Source organism: Octodon degus, unplaced genomic scaffold (genome assembly GCF_000260255.1).
Source record: "Octodon degus isolate 3935 unplaced genomic scaffold, OctDeg1.0 scaffold00129, whole genome shotgun sequence".
NCBI lineage: Eukaryota > Metazoa > Chordata > Mammalia > Rodentia > Octodontidae > Octodon > Octodon degus.
The window spans coordinates 7,421,689-7,439,475 of NW_004524705.1; the positions used below are offsets into that span (position 1 = coordinate 7,421,689).

The 17,787-nt window shown below is 35.4% G+C and overlaps 1 protein-coding gene across 1 annotated transcript in view; it reads left to right on the plus strand.

Annotated features, from left to right (window-relative positions):
* Window positions 1-17,787, plus strand: part of Rasa1 (RAS p21 protein activator 1) — an 86,089-nt gene that overhangs the window by 31,865 nt on the left and 36,437 nt on the right. The window contains exons 2-7 of the mRNA XM_004640940.2: window positions 3,477-3,629; window positions 4,978-5,113; window positions 5,683-5,753; window positions 10,154-10,271; window positions 13,735-13,766; window positions 16,846-16,898. Of these exons, the coding sequence (XP_004640997.1) occupies window positions 4,988-5,113; window positions 5,683-5,753; window positions 10,154-10,271; window positions 13,735-13,766; window positions 16,846-16,898 (400 nt within the window). The 5' untranslated portion in view covers window positions 3,477-3,629; window positions 4,978-4,987. The remainder of the gene's footprint in view (window positions 1-3,476; window positions 3,630-4,977; window positions 5,114-5,682; window positions 5,754-10,153; window positions 10,272-13,734; window positions 13,767-16,845; window positions 16,899-17,787) is intronic.

Consider the following 17,787-nt stretch of genomic DNA (forward strand, 5'->3'; position numbering starts at 1 on the left):
CCTGCTCTACTGTGTAGCATGTATTACCGTTCATGTTTGTGTTTTTCTTTAAAGGACATTAGAACAAGTGTTTATTCTGAGGTTAACACAAATTATTTCCTCTATTTTACAAATGTTGGTGATGATGTACATAATGTAGATTTGGTCGTAGCTATGGAGAAATCCTCTAATAAGCCATTACTGGTAAGTTTTAGTCTTAAGCCAGTCATTTTAATACCTTATGGATAAGCTTAGGGTGTCAGTGTTGCTAGCTATATTTTTTGTATTGCTTAAATAGTTTTCATATATACTTAATAGTCCTTAAAGATCCGAACATTGAAAAAAATTTTTTTTTCTTAACTGGCAAGGAGGCCAATTGGACTTGCCTTTCCCAACACCAGGCTTTAATGGTCTGCCCTCCCTGTTTGCCTACCTGCCCCCCTGGCCCGCCTGCCCCCATGCCTGCTAGGGTTTGATCCTAGGGTCTTGTGCATGCTGAGCAAGTGCTCTACCACTAAACTTCTTGCTGTGTGTCAAGTATAGTCTGTGAGATGTAACAACCACACATGCTTGTAAGTTATGTGATTACAGTCATTACCAATTTCATGTTATATTCAAAATATTCCCATACTTTGCAATCTGGCACTTAATGCTAGTTGAGTTTCTGTTTTACTTACTTGAAAATAGTCATCAGTAAGCTACCTTTACAGAGATACAAGACCTTGACTGTTAAAAGTGGGGTTGATTAAATATTGTTTGAAATGCTTTACTATAACTAATTGTAGAGGTAGGATGCTTATTAGCATTTAAAAAATATTTTAGACAGATACCAATTAAGGAAGTATCCATTATTGAGGTGGGTTATATCTTTGTTATTCTCGTTATATTCCAAGAAGCCATATTTTATATTTATATCTTTAATGAAAATCTATTGCAGACATTAGAAAGTTAAACATAGACAAGTTTTTGGCTCATGAAAAAAAAAGTGTATGATTCTCTATGAAGAGCTCTGAACCTCTTTTTATAGTTATAAGAAAGGTGAACTTAAGGTTGAAAAACACTGGTATTGAATAGAACCAAGGACTGGTTTTTAATGGATATAGAAATGTACTTGGGTTCTACAGATCTATTAAGTATCTCAGGCAAGTGAACACCCAAAATGATTATTTTTATCTAGAATAATGCTAATTATTTTTCTGACTTTTAAAAATTGAAGAGGGGTAAAGATTTCATGTATCAATTTACAGTGCTTTCTTCTGTTTTAAAAATAACTTTAAAGAATCTAGACAGAACATTTAAAATATTCTTGTTACTGTAATTCACCACAATTTGAAGTAAACAAGATAATTCAAGGAATTCTGAGATAAGATCATACAGTCTTCCATAAAACATTAACTATACACGTGTGTCAACAAACTGTTGGAGAATTTAATTGCAGTTATAGTAATCTAGAGTTGACATTTTGCATTATGCATATGAAGTTTATGCAGTTTTGGAATGAAAGAATTATTAAATTCAGGAAATACATTATTTAGATTAATATCTTTTGAATTGATTACCTGTTTTAATACGAAAATGTTAACATTACATATAAGAACTAAAAGTCACAGATAAAATTTACCTTTTATCTCTCAAAAGGGTCTTTTAGTCACATACTTACTACAAAATAATAATTCTGTAATATATGTATCATGAATTTACAAAGTGGAGATCAAATAAAATGTTTAAATCTTGTCATTTTGCCTGAAATAGTAGAAAACTAACATAACTAAGTAAATGAAAATAGAGACAAACTAATTTTTTCCTTAGTTTTGTCATAAATCTGCTGGGTATTCCAGCTGCTTTAGGTAATAAAGAATGTAGTACAGTTTAATATTCTAAGAGTGTTTTCTATTTTCATAGCTCAATTTCTGACCTGAAATTTGAAAATTTAATGGTATTTTTATATATGAGCTCTTCAGGGGATCACTAGTGATACCCAGTCTAGTGTTTCCTTCAGATCAGTGATGGCAAAACTTCTAGAACATTCATTGAGAGCCAGCAGCCAGCTGTGGCATGTGTGCCATAGATTTGCCAACACTGTGGTAGATTAAAGAATATAACACCTGAATTCTAGTGTTATAGTATTAGTCTTCTAATGAGATAAGTATGAGGTACTTAGACTAGGATTTTAGTGTAACTGATTTCTTCTTCTAATGCTAACAGTTTACAAATATGATGAAGTTTCTTATTTTATTTTCATCCTTTGCACAGACCTCTAAGCAAATAAATGCATAGGCAGGTAGTTAGAAAAAAAGTAAACATAAATTCTTTTGAGATGAATTGAAAGTTTTTGTGTTTTTATCTTTGATAACTATAAACTGAGTTGAGGATGGTATTACATGCCTGTAATCCCTCTACTTTAGAGGCTAAGTCAGGAAGGAAGGTTGCAGGTTTGAAGCACTAGCCTGGATTATTTAGCTAGACCCTATCTCAAAATTAGAAAGGTCTGCCCAAACTGTGTAAGTCCCGAGTTCATTCCCTAGAATCACAAAATAAAGGGTCAAGAATAATAAGCTTCCATTGTAGAAGTTATAAGAATAGTCATAGTAGCGTAATAATTTTATCATTGGTTTCGTATACTTTTAATTTTTCCTCTGAGCATTTCAAGTTAGACGATCTGTATATAAGGATAGGTTTGGATAGACCAAACATGTAAGAATATCTCATAACCATGATTCTAGGGATTTGTTTAATGTGCCATCTAACATGATTGGTCTTTTTGTATGTTGGAGTCCATGTGTCTCTTCGGGCATGGATTGAAAGCGTGGGTGATGCTAGAGTTGTAGAGGTCATTTAATTTACGTGTTAGCTTAGAGAGCAGTGGTGCTATATGTGCTCTGCGTGTTTGTTAAATGCACTTGGGAAGCTGAGTTCACTGAGTGGTCATAAAGGAAATCATCTAGGAATCAAAGGGAATGATCAGCTCCATGTTGAAGTAGGAGATGAGAATAGCAGCCTTTTAGACAGCACCATTCAGTTTTTCTGTGAAAGAGCACAAACACTGAAATGGAATAAAATGTTTTGCTTTTCGTGAGTTCTGTGGGCATTGTTGTAGTAAATGTTTGACAAAATATTTATAAGATACAGTGTTTATTATTCCTTTCCATTTATCCATCTTATTCTTCTAAGAATTTGATTGCAGTAATGTGTTTTGAACAGGTAATCCTGGAGTAGAGAGATGTGAAGAATTAAAGGAGGTTCATATATGAGGTGATTGAGCTGAATTTATAGAAAAAAGAAAAACTGAGGAAATGAATGTTTTTAGACCTCAGTCTAAAGAGTTTTCAAAACAGCTGAGTTTAAAAAAAAAAAAATCTTGTTATAACTGATTCAGAGTAAAATGTAAATGTTTGAATTACTTGTAGATATTTAAAACTTGTAGAAGTATTTTTTCAGTGAGTATGGTAATTTTATGGTTGCTGTTTTCATTCTAATCTTGTGTCTTTTTCCCCTAGGTGGTATCATGGAAAACTTGACAGAACTATAGCAGAAGAACGCCTTCGGCAGGCGGGAAAGTCTGGCAGCTACCTTATAAGAGAGAGCGACCGGAGGCCAGGGTCCTTTGTACTTTCATTTCTTAGCCAGACAAGTGTTGTCAGCCACTTTAGGTGAGTGTTCTTTCCTACTAGGGGTCAAACAGTATAGCTGTTTTGATGCAGTGTTCATAAATATACCTGCCTTCACAAAGGAAAATGACCCAGTGACTTTTGAATAACAAAAATATCTTGTTTTTAATTAGATCATGTAATCAGCAATTTAGAGTAGATACTATTGAAATGGTTACTTTTTTGTTGTTGTTGTTGTTGTAAACCTTATTGGTTTACTCTGCTAAACCCCAAATATGTTCATCACTTTTAAAGTATAAAGAAGTACAGGTAGACTGTGACTTAGCAGAAATATAGGAAACACTTCACAGATCAAAAGTTGTGCCCATCGTTCATTTTACAGTTGCCATTTTGGAACTTTGTAGACATTCATCTCAGTGAAAGAGATACACCGATTTTGAAGTGTGGCATCAGAATCAGTCAGTCTTTATCTAATTTCACTTTATAGGAGAATTGAAGTGTTACTTAAAATAAAATGTACATCTTTAATTTTTAGATTTTAAAATAAGGTTTAAGAATACAATCAAACTTCTTACATGTTTGTTGAGGTATGATTTCACATACAATTTAATAATATTAAAATTTAACATTTGACATTGTAACTAAAAGTTCTAGCTTAGTTTTTAAGTACGGAATATGGATGAGGTATTTAAGGTTCAGTTTTTGTTTTGTTTTTATATTTTTAGAGAAGGGTCTGCAAGGTGTTCAGGGTCTCACTACTAGATCAGACTCATACTAATCTGCCTGTTTACAGCCTCCCAAGAGCTGGGATTACAGGCGAGCACCTCCATTCCCAGTCTTAATTGCCATCTCAGTGTGCCCCAGGGGTGGGGTGGGCACAAGCACTGCAGGCCCCCCAGATCTGAACCCCCTCCCCCAAGTCTGCTTACAGGCGCTTTAATCCGCTGAACTGTTTGGCTGGCCCTAGGGTCAGTTTTTAAATATCTAAATTATATAATTGAAGACTGTAAATTTGGTATGTATTTCATGTTAAATGTATTATATATACACATCTGTATATATTTACTTAAAAACAACTTGAAATAATTTTTCGTGATTTAGTGAATATATATTTCTAGATGTATAATTTCTTGATAGAACTTGTTTTTTAAAATTAGCTCTAGGGGAACTAGGGAGATGGCTCAGTAGAGTAAGTGCTTGCTTTGCAAGCGCAAGGGCCGAGTTCAATCCCCGGTTGGGGGGTGGGATTAGCTGTAGTGTCTGGGGAGAGAACACAGTGGGAGAGTGCTTTTCTACCATGCATAGGTATCTTGATGCAGTCCCCACGGCCACATGGGAAAAGATGGGCTGTAAAGATTTTCTTTATACAGCATTTGCTTCCTTTCCATAGGATTATTGCTATGTGCGGAGATTACTACATTGGTGGAAGACGTTTTTCTTCACTGTCAGACCTAATAGGTTATTACAGTCATGTTTCTTGTTTGCTTAAAGGAGAAAAGCTACTTTATCCAGTTGCACCACCAGAGGCAAGTACAATTTAAATGAACTACCCTAAAACTTACTTCCCTTTTGTAATGCATTTTGCTTTTGATCAATTTCGTATGATCTTTATTATAATTGAATAAATGTTTCTTACATTAAATTTTAATTCTGGTTCTAATGTTAGAACAAAATTGACAACTTTAAAAAAAGGTTTTTCTGTAATATTCTGTGTAACTTGCTATTTTAAATAATTCTGTATGTTTATAGGCTGACAAATATTTTTGAATGTGTAAGGAATAATTGCTGACTTCATGGTGCTGGTCATGAGACTACTGCAGAAAGGCGTACATCATCTTAGGTTAATTTATGTTTTATGTAGTTTATTTAGTATTAAATGATCACTCATTTATTGATAAAAAGATACTGGTTATACCTTTAAACATTTTATAAAAACATGAACAGCAAAGACTACCAGGCTCTGGGTATTAATAGTAGCAGAAAAAATTAATTTGAATGATTCTATGGTATACATAATGTGGCTTTTTTTAGGCTTTACCTTTGTGTGGACATACTTTTCTTGACTTTGAAGAAAGCCTTTTTCCATTATTTTTAGCCAGTAGAAGATAGAAGACGTGTACGAGCTATTCTGCCTTATACAAAAGTACCAGAGACTGATGAAATAAGGTATTTTATAATATTTATCATGTGTAGGCATTTGAAAGACTTTGATATTAAAGATTTATTGTTCTTGGACTAGGAAATTTTTGGAATTTGGGGAAGTAGCATATGGCAAAGTAAAAGTGTCTTTAATAATCAGGTTTGTTGTACCTCTGGGTTGGTTTATTCAAAATTAAACATTTGGGTCAGGGTGACTGCAGTGACAATGACACGACACTGTCTCTGATATAGCAGAGAGTGATCTTTATAATTCATACTGTAATATGTATTACAGTGTAATATTTATGACTCAACTAAGATGATAATGAAGCTTCTGTTTTACGTAATGTGTGAATCCTTTTCAGTGTGGAGAATATTATAGACAGCCCAGACATGGAGTCACATGTCTGTAATCCTAGTGCTTGGGAGACTGAGGCAGGAAGGATTACCTTTGCTACATAGTGAAACCCCTTTAACAAAAGAAGAGAATAGCATGTTATGGAACTATAGAACATGATAGTTTTTTGATTTTATTATTTGTATGTAATTCATTTCTTTATGTGATTTAGTAGGCAGTATTGCCTTTCTGTAAGCTATCTGATTTTTTTTTCAGAACTGTTATCTGTAAAGTGTTAAGGCCATTTCTGAATAATTACATAATTTTGGAAATAAAGTAATAGAAGATTCAAGAATCTGAATCACAAAATAGTAATTCCATCTTTATATGATTTCTTTCAAAATAATGGTTTCTCATTTAATTTTTTGACATGCCTTTATCTGTGATCTTTGGTGGAAAGGCAGAATGTAGAGAAAGGAAGAAATATATAAAGGAAAACAGTGTGGAACTGCAAATTGAGAAGTTTTAGATAATATGTAAATTTCCAGTGGGGTCATCTAAGACAGCCGTTCTCACAGTGTGATCCATGTACCTGGGACTCCTTGAGACTCGTTCAGAGGGTCTCTTAGTTAAGGTTCTCTAGTGGAGAAGACATATTCACCACTGAGGAGGTTGAGTTCTGAGTATTTGTCTTCTGCTAGCTGGAGACTTAGGGAAACCACTCATGTAATTTCAGTAGTCCAAGCCCAAATGGCCTGAAAAACTGTGAAGTCTAGAAATTGAATTTGAGGGCAGGAAATAAAAGTGAGACAAAATGTGCCAGATCAGCCTGTAGGAAAGAAAGAAAAGAGAGAATGCTTCTACCACCCCAGGTTCTATTCAGAAACTCAGTGGATTGGATGATGCCCCCCTACATTGAAGTAGGAAGATTGGATACTCTAGGGCTGTCCATTGAGTTGCAGTTTAACTTCTATAAGAACACCCTAATGCAATAAGAAAGCTTAATCTAGACATGCTGGCCCAATGAATTTGACACATAAATTAACCATCACACTCCATAGGATCAGATTTATTTTCATAATCATATTATGACATCATTGGCTTTTTTTTCACTGCAACTTGTATAATGAGAATGGGAAGATATTCCCTGATAAATCTGCTGGTGCCCAGAAAGTCATGGCAGTGTGGCAAAGTGGGCTGTATCCTTCATCATAACACACTTGCAGTTGGTCAAAAATAGTTTCACTTAATGTTCTTAATAAGGCACTAAAATATTTTTTCAAATATCAGCCGTTGACTGCATCTCTCTAGTATTGTTTAATGAAAAGGGAAATATATATAAAATACTTTGGCTTTGTATAAGAATTCATTGTCTTGAGAAAAAAGCAGTGAATTGATAGCTAAACTTGCTCTTGCTTTTGTGCACACCATTTTTAAGTGAGGGAAGGATGGATACGAGTGTCCAGTGTTTTGATGTTCTTTTTGAAATATAAAGTGAAATAGTTCTGTGAAAATAGCTGTTATATTTTTTACCAATAACAAAATTTGAACTTTTGAGCAAGAAAAACTGGAATTTTAGGAACACTATATTACTTGTCAACAAGAGTTTGAGTCTTGGGGCCAGTGAGATAGCTCAGGGGACTAAGTGCCTGCTTAGGCAAGTGCAGGGAGTACCGCATGTCTTGCCGCCACCCCAGGTGCACTGAGCCTGGGACTGAGTCTGGGCGTGGTGGCATACACCTGTATTCCTAGCACTGGGAAGGCTGAAAACAGGAGGACCACTATGAGTTGGAGCTGTGTAGTGAGACCCTGGTAAGAATAAATAAATAGAGGTCAAATCTCACAAATAATGACTTCTCTGGTGTAGTTAGTGATGATAGTAAAGGATGAGATATGTTGGTAATATATATTGGTATGTTAGCTAGAAGATCTTTAAAGCTCAGTGAACTAGTATTTTCTAAATGATCAGTGCTTGATGTTACAAAATTATGCGTGGGTAGAAGATTGGAAATGCAAAGTAGACCAGTGGATGTTATTAGAATACATATAGGCAGTTCCTTGATACCTTTTTAGATTCCTTAGTACAGCTCACTTCCAAGAAGTTTCCAGCTCTGTTGACTTTTTGGTGTCGTGCAACAGAAGACTATAGTTACTGAAAAAGGCTACTAGAACATACATCCCTTTTACACGTGCATATTTATATGAAGACAGATTTTCTTAGCAAAAAAGAAAAAAAAAATTCTGTCGTAACAGAATGAATGTAACACATGAGTATATATAAGTTTTCATTTAAGCCAGACATGAGATTTTTTAAAAATTACAACAAAAATACTATCAATAAACCTGTAAAAGCTATAATTATTTTTCATCTGCTTAATGTAATAAAATATAAAGGAATCAGTGAATATTTAAAAACATGCTTTAGGTTCTATATGATACATATCAATAGTAAATATCCATACAGTAAAAGGTGTTCGGTATATCAGTATTTAAGATTATAAAGCCATCCTAACCTCTCCTTAATCCCAATTGAGAACTACTGACCTAGGAAGATAGGAATTTAAAGAAGAATCAAAATGTTTACATGTTAATTTAGGTGTAAGTGTGCATTAAGTTTTCTTATTTTTAGACTTGTACATATATACCTATGAATTTATTATTAAAGCAAAAATCTGAAGATCAATGAATTAATGAAACATTTGATTTTACCTTATTTGAACTAGTAAGCTGTGTATTTAATTTTGTTTTTTGTGCCATAAAGAGTTGGCAACTTGAAATTAAAAAACAAGAAAAGCTAAAAACTCTTGGCTCTTTTTGACTAAGAGATGAAATGCACGCCTTTTCATTTCTGTTTTAGTTCTACATATGTAGTCTCTTTTTATACATCATGATGACTTCTTAGTGTGCGAGTTTGATGTGGGCTTGAGCCCTGGGCCTCACGCGGGCCGACAAGCACTCTGCTGCTGTGCCACGGGCGCAGCCCCTGGAGTGCTCTTCAGTGGGCATGCGCCAGTGGCTCAGGGAGGAATAGATTATGTGAGGAGGTGGGAATGTCCGGTGCCAGTCAGCAAGGAGATACCAGCCACCCCGGGAAGGATGGTGGAACCAGTCCGAGTGTAATAGGGGGCTTCAACTACAGAGTGAAGTGTTGTGTATAAATTTTATTCTTTGAAATATGTCTAAGAAACTTGAGATGCTCGAGGGGAAAAAAAGATTTCAAGTATATAAGAAAATGCTTACTAGAACTTTGTGAGTAGTAAGGCTGAAGGGAAAATTACTCAAAAATATGTGACAGGTAGGGTATGGGTATAGGTCAATGGTAGTACCCACCCAGTTTGGAAACTCTCAGTGTGCAAAAAGCATTTCTTCAAACCTGAAAAGAAAGAGAAAGAATTACTGATGATTTTATATTGCTGTCATGTATAAATAGCTTTTTGATCCCATGGTGGTGTGGAGGTCAAAAACAGCTAGGTAACAGTGAGAGGAAACCCAGCCTTGCATGCGTGCTCCTACTCTGAAACCTAAAAGAAATGGTGATTTTAGAAATACCTTGGTATCACTTTCAGAGAAAGAATGCTGTACTTGTTGGGTGGATTAAAAATACCCCTAATATTTTTTGTAAGAAAAACGTTAGCTGACATAAGCATCTATGTAATAATGTTTATCTAACATAAAATGAACATTATCTTATATACATGTGATGTATTTTTATTTTACATTTAACCTACATCAGAAAACTTTGTAACACTGAATGTTAAAATTTTTCAAATCAGTTTCCTGCAGGTTATTCCTTAAAAGGTTCATAACATATAATTACTGTTTGCAAAAATTCTAATTTCTATCTAATAATAACCTAGTAGATGACACAGTAACCCCTATCAAACCCATTTTACCATTGAGGAATTAAGATTCAGCTTACGACAGGCCTTTATTGTCGTAGATAATGCCACAAAACAGGACAAAAATCTAAAGTATTTGATATACTCCTATGAATTTCCCAATATCATATTATTCCTGTGTTGCATATGACTATTTAAATTTCCATGTTTAACATTTTTAATTCTAATAACTTCGTAATTGGCCATTTTAGTTTCTTGAAAGGAGATATGTTCATCGTTCATAATGAATTGGAAGATGGATGGATGTGGGTTACAAATCTAAGAACAGATGAGCAAGGCCTTATTGTTGAAGACCTCGTAGAAGAGGTGGTAAGTTTTTTTTTCCTTCTGAATGTCAAATTCCAGGTTTTTTTTTTTTTTTTTTTTTTTTTTAATTTGAAACTTGTCCATAGTATGTTAGCTGTGAAGAAGTTTCTTTTATGAAAAATATTTAATTTGTAAGTATAAGGATTCTTTCATATTTTTCTCATCAATGAAATTATGTAAGTAATAATGCATTGTCAAATGTTTGTACATTTGATTTCAGATTGTTTCCCAAAAATATATGTAATTTCTCAATAACTTTGGAAAATGGACTTATATTACAGATATGACCACATGGTTATACATTGTGGATATCCCCTTTGTATTTGTTACTACCACATAATACAGTAGTAGTCCTCTTAGTGTACAGTATAAATTGCCATATGTTTGCATATTTAGGTAGCAGATCAGCATTTGCAGCGTTTTCTCTGCAGAGGCAATACTTAGTGCAATACTCCGATACATTAAACATTGTGATTTTGAAATCCACCCTTCCCTTTCTTTTGACTAGTGGGAGGGAGTGACTTTCTGTGATATTTAATACCCCTCAAAGCTCCTGTTTTTTAAATTATATCATGGGTCAGTGGGAAGATAGCTCAGTACAAGCACCTGCCTGGCAAGCACAAGCACCTGCCTGGCAAGCACAAGGTCCTGAGTTTAATCTCTGGTACAAAAATTGTATCACTGGATCTGGTAATATGTCAAAACCTGTGTGTACTTTGATTATGGCACCAGAAATATGTCAATAGAAAATAAAATTCTATTTTATTTTATTTATTTTTTTGTGGTACCGGGGATTGAACTCAGGACCTGGTGCTTGCCAGGCAAATGCTTATTCTACTGAGCTATCTCCTCAGCCCCAAAATTTTATTCTTCATCAATTTTTTTATCTGCCTATTGTTTTTTTTTTTTTTTTTCCGAACCAGGGATTGAACTCAGGCCCTTGCGCTTGCCAGGGAAGTGCTTATTCTACTGAGCCATCTCCCTGGCCCTCTTTTTATTTTTTATTTTTTAAATATATTTAGTTAGTACAGGGTCTATAGGGTCTCACTACACAGATTGGATTGGTAGAGATCCTCCTGTTTTCAGCCTCCCGTGAGCTGGGATTACAGGCACGAGCCATACGCCCAGTCTCAGTCGCCCTATCAGCACACCCCGGGGTAGGGCCAGCACTGCACATCAGGGATCAAACCCCAGTCCCTGTGTCTGCCTAAGCAGGTGCCTTAATCTGCTGAGGTATCTGGGTGGCCCTATCTGCCTATTCTTGTCAAGGGTATTTTGATTCACAAAAGTAAAGTTTTGATCCTAAGGAAAAGTAGGAGTAGTCAAGGAAATCATATGATACATTTGGCCCTTGTAGTCATTTAGTAGTAACTTAGTATGCCCTAGTATTCCTTCAGTAGTATTCGTTATCCAACAGGAGGAGAGGTATTTATTCCACATAGCAAGAAATCCTCATGCCAGCCATCTGGCTGTGTTGCTCATCCCAGAGTTTTTATAGTGGGTTGCCCTCTCTGCGACATCACTGTCCTCCCTATCTTGGTGGTTTAAAGGACTTAAAGGATAGTTGAACTTGAGCTCTTAGAATCCTGGATCAAACTGAATAAGATAAACTTTTATAAGGATAAATGAAAAATAGCCACCAGTTGCTGCAAAACAGTAAATAATAATGCAGTCGAAGATAGGAAATGGTACCTAGCATAAATGCTGTAGAAGGAGTGCAAAATGAAAGTTAACAAGTTGATGTGAGTGGCTAGTGTGATGTGGTTACTATCTGTGAGCATGGTCACACTTTGAGTGGGCTTCATTGGTAGTGCGTTCTTTCTGGGTTGAAAAACTACTTGGTATCATCTAGATATCACCTAGAATATGCTTCATGTATTGGTTCAGTTACTAGATTCAAAGACTTTTGAGGAATAGTACTGAGAACTACAAAAGTTCTCAGTATACTTCTCCACGCACATTTATACCTTTCTATTTTAACTTCACAGTGTGTGCTCTGGAAGGGGACTTAAAGGGGATTTGGTTCTCATACAGAGTAGAATGTCCCTATTGCCAAGCTAGTATCTGGTATTACTAGGCCTGCAATAGATGTTTCTCTGGTCTAGATACCTCCTGTCCTGCTAAGTGTCTTGGGAATTTTGATCTTTATTGTCAGCTCCATTCAGATGTTACCTGGACTGGTTTTGGTGGGGCAGGTCTGTAATCCCAGTACTCAGGAAGCTGAGGCAGGACAATAGTCATGAGTTTGAGGCCAACCTAGCCTAAAAGTGAGTTCAAGGCTAGCATGAACTGCACAGTGAAACCTTGTTTCAAAAATAGATGTCACCTCCTTTCCAGATTTTAAGCCTTTAGGCACAACGGTTTTCTCCTGTGTTTCTGTAGTCTTAATTCAGCATGCCATTATATCATGTACAAATACTTCATTACATTACCTTTTCTCTTAGAGGGCATTGATGGTTTTATTGATGTGTACAGTTATTTCTTTTATCATGCTGCCTTGGGTATAGTATGCATTTATCTAGTGTGATTTTAGTTTGATTTAATAAGTGAGACCCAATTGAGAGAGGTAAATCCTTGTAGAGCTAAACTGTTTTTTGTTTGTTTTCTTCATTATTTGCTGACAGCCCAATGCTAGATACTGTATTAAGCACACTGTGGTGGAAATTGAGTGAAGAGTATGTACCTTTACCTAGTCTTCTGTTGGAGTTTATGGTGGTAGTTGGTTGTGATGAACAGAATGGCTTAGCCTTTAAGATGCTTATAGCCCCTGTAGTGGAATGAATAAAGTGAACATATCTTTAAAGACTGGAATATAGTATGAAGTAAAGTAAAATTTAAAATATAATAAAATGTGCTTTATATTCAAAGAAAAGTTAATACTCAACTTTCAGGGGCTCAGAATGTCTCACTTGAGGGGCATTGGAGATGTGGATTGGGCTTTATGTAACAGATTACTAGAGGGGAAAGGATGTTCTAGTAAATACAGTGACAAGAAGTACGTTCTCCTGTGAGATAACATAGACTAACACGTGGATAGCAGTGCCTGGGCACCAGGAGAGCAGGCGGTGTGGGTCAGCAAAGACATCCTTGAGTTCAGTGGGGCCTCTGCTGTGGAGGGTGGACTCCGGGGGCAGCAGAAGCAGTGAAGGCTGATTGGAGACATGGGTTCATTGGGTTTGGCTCTTCTGTAATGCAGGCACAGCTGTAGTTGACCTGCTGGGGCTGAGGTGCTAAAGGGAGGGCCATGGGTGCTGTGCTGTAGCTGGGCCAGGTGAGTGGTACCCTGGGCCAGAGGGCCACCCATGGGAGAGGATCCTCAAAGAAGGTCATCTCTTTCCTGTCTATGCCAATGTGAAGGGCATTGTGCAGCTGTGTTTGAAGATACGATTTTAATGAATTTTACTATACTTTCTAGCAGTTTTAATAGTTATTTATATAAAAAACTGTCTTAATGTCTTCCCTTTAGGGCCGGGAAGAAGATCCACATGAAGGCAAAATGTGAGTTTGTGCTAAGTATCAAAAGGAAAGAAGCAAATATATTGTGAACTTTCTGATTGGAAACTGGCCAAAATATATTTTAAAATACTTTTGGACTGGCTTGCAAATTTGCTTGACTTAAAGAATTGATGTATACATATTTACTTAAGGATTTAGCAATAAGGTCTTATTTTTAAATAAATAGTGGTCTGTGCCTATATTCCACTTATATGTTGCCAAGGTAAGACATTCTTATAAATATTACATTAATAACATTAATAAATATCACAATTCCCCACATTTTTCTTTATTTTCTTACAGATTAGTCATAGTAGTTCTTTATTTGGCCATCTTTTAGGAAAGTTTTAGCTCAGGGTTTTTTGTTCCTTTTTTGTTTTCATCAGAGGATCATAGTTTTTCCACAACTTTAGTAAGATTCATCAAGATACTTCTAATAATCTTTTAAGACTGGTTTTGTATGTGTGAATTTTCTGTAAAAGATCTTAACTATCAATTCCAATTTAGATAATTTACTGACTGTTCATGTAATTTCTTTGAATAGGACACTTTCGTAACAGTCCTGTTAGCCCTTATGGATGGAATTTAAGGCTTACCTCAGATGTCCTTTTTCTGTATCCTTTAGAACACAAGCACATTAAACAGAAATTCCATTCCCAGTCATCTTACTTAGCTTTCTGCCCTTCCTTAAGAAGAAAATTTATTTTTTGAGTTCATTTTTCTTGCTGTTTTTTGTTCTTGGAAGAAACACCATCAGTGAGAGTTATACCTCTGATTGTATTAGTGTGTTGCACCCTACCTCCTTGTAATATAAGAGCTTACAAATTCTAATTGCTGGAACAGTCACAAAGTGTAAGCAAATGAAGTTGGTTAGGCATTCATAATGTTGGTCATTGTCATTTCCCTCAGGATAACGAAACGCAGAGATGCTCCCCACTCTCAGAGATCAGCACTGTAGGTGTGGTGGGGAGCAGCCGCTGACCCACACCGCTGCTAGGAAGGGCTGTGGGAAACAAACCAGCAGGTCTCCACCTTTCCTAAGGTGGCTTAGTCACATAGAATATCAATTTACTATTCCGAAATCTTCCTGAATTTGAAGACAGATTGTAAACCTACAGTTTAAAATCTATTTGAAATAGTACTATAGATGTATTTTTAAATGTTTAGGTCAGATGCCAGTTTTCTCAGTTTGAAGTTCAAATCCCACTTTCATTGGGAAATCTTTTCTTATTTAACGTCAGTCAGTCTCACCTTTTCCTGACTTTGATTTCTTCCTCATTTGGGGTGCAGCATAAGCTAGATTTGCATTGTTGGTTTGTTTAGGGTACAGAGTATGACAGTGAAGTGTCTTAAAGTACCCACAGTCACATCAGTGAGTTCCTTGTGCAGATAAGCAGGTGGGACATTCCTGTGCTGGAGAAGCTGGGTTCTGTGGCTCCGTCCCGTTTCTCAGTCCTCAGCTGACTGCTCTCCATTTCAGGTGCTTTCACTTCTTACTAGGACCTAATACAGCAGCGACCCTCACGTTTAGCTCCCTGAATCTAAAATCTCACGTTCTCTCTTCCTCTATCCAGAATGTGCTTGCCCTAAAGAATTGGTAGTCTTCCCTGTCACACTGCTTTCTGTATTTCCTGCCCACACTAGTTTTATAGCTTCTCTACATGATTAGTATCTTTTTCTTTTCCTGAATAGATGGGGCAATGACTTAACTTTTTTTTCTTTTTCTTCTACAACTCATCAGTCCCTGTCTGTAGATTAAATTTATATAGGAGTAGCTTATGTTAAGAGTTGTGTTAACATCTCTAAACCATTTTATTTAAATTACCATGTATTTATAGGCCATAGGGAACCTCACCACTTGTTGAGGCAGTCTGCACTGCTTGCGTGGTTAGTTTTCCTCATTTGTACTTGGTAGTGAGAACACAAGGAAATCTGTTAGTGAGTTACTGGTTGGAGTATTGTTAAAAAGAGAATTCAAGTGAAAAAGTAAAGAGTTAGTTGTAGTCTCATACTGTTACCAGTAATCGGGTGGGTAATTTAAAGCAGTGTGAACAACGTCTAAATTTGTAACATTCAGTTTAGAGCACTTACACTTTCCATTTTGTACTTAATTATTATAGATACTGGTAGATACTAAGAAGATGTAGCAAAATGGTAAAGAAATTGTCAGCCTTTAAAACATGTTAATTAGCAAGATAGGTAACATACCTTGGGCAAGCAAGAGATCTTAATAAGTAGCAATTATTATTATTATTATTATTATTATTATTATTTTTGCAGAACTGGGGATTAAATTCCGGCCCTTGCGCTTGCCAGGGAAGCACTTAGTCCACTGAGCCATCTCCCTGGTCCAGTAATTAATTTTTTAAACAGTTATTTTATGTGAAGATAAAATTTAAATACTCGTTTTTATAATGCTATGTGTCTTGAAATATAATGCCATTTATAATAATTCATAAAGGCTTGACTTGAGAATACAGAATGTAAAATACTTTTCAGGTTTGATAAACTATTAGCTCTAACACAGTTTTTCTTTATTTTTTCTTTTAGTTCTTAATGTTAGTATACACTTGTTCTCATCAGTCAGTGTTATTTGCTGGCTTTTAATAAAGTGTGCATCAACAGGTTGATTATATTGGGAGAAAGAATATAGCATATGTTATTTAAAAAAAAACACTTTGAGAGAAATAGGAGAAAAATGCTGTTTGAGGGGGACACAACTTTTAAGAGTGGGCTCTGCCTGTACTATCTCTTTTACTTCTGATCTCCCCAAAAGAAAGAAGAAGTAACCATGAAGCATGTAGTAATTAGATATCACCAGGATTAAAGTCAGTGTTGTTTTTATATTGGTAACAATTATGCAAATAGTACTTTTTAATTTGGCAGTCCTTAGTTTTTCTATATTATGTTGAAAATAAGTGTAATATGTACATACACGTAACATAAATTTAATAGTGAAATACTTCAGTTATTCTGTTTCATATGTCAGTTGAATTATAATTATGTTGGCTGTTTAATTTTGATCATATGACCACAGCATAAAGGAATTTTCATTTTATATATAATTTGTTCTCCTTTTAAGATGGTTCCATGGGAAGATTTCCAAACAAGAAGCTTACACTTTACTAATGACAGGTACTTTTTATATTCACTTGTTTTCTTAACAGTGTCTATTTAAATAAAAAAATAAGCCACCTATTTATTATGTACTGTATTTGCTGTCAGCATCTAAATAATGTTTAAATATGTTATGATTTCTTGCCCAGTGATGAGAGGCTGATGCTTTTAATAAAAACATACAGGTAGCACAGCATTCCAGACAGTAAAATATCTTCTACCCCGTTCTCTGTGCCTGTCCCTTCCTAGGTGTAACACCCAATGACAGTTTCTTTTCCTAGAAGTTTTCGATGTCTGTGCGTATCTCTCCTCTTTTCCCTTACGTGTGTGCACTTGCTCGTGAGTACATGCAGCGTCCTTTTTCATGGTAGGAGATAGAGTAGGAAATTGCTGCATATGTGCAGCTCCACACTTCCAGGCTTCTTCTTAAATGGCCATTGAGCTTTCTGATTTACAAATGCCATAGTTTACTAGGACCCAGTTGTCTACAGGCTGTTGTTATTCATTTGCTGTTGATCTATAGAAAACAAATGTTCTTATAATTATCTTTATACACTTTGGAATTATGTAATTCAGCTTTCTGTAAGATGTATTAATGTTTTCTAGTACACTTTGGTTTATAGGGAAATGAGTAGAGACTGACTTGTATCTTGGGTTTATTTAGAATGAAAACCATCTTGTTTGTTCTGATGAAATGTGTAACACTGAACTAATACCAATTTAATCCATAATTTATTTAGAAATCATAATTGTTTAAAAATTGTTGGATAGTTTATGTATTTGGTACATGAGATTCTTATGATGAAAAAATTGCTGATTACTAAAATGTGATCTGAATTTTTGGTTTAAGCCATATAGATTTTCAAGGGCCTGCCCCTTAGCTCAGGTCTTTAAGTGGCTGCTTCAG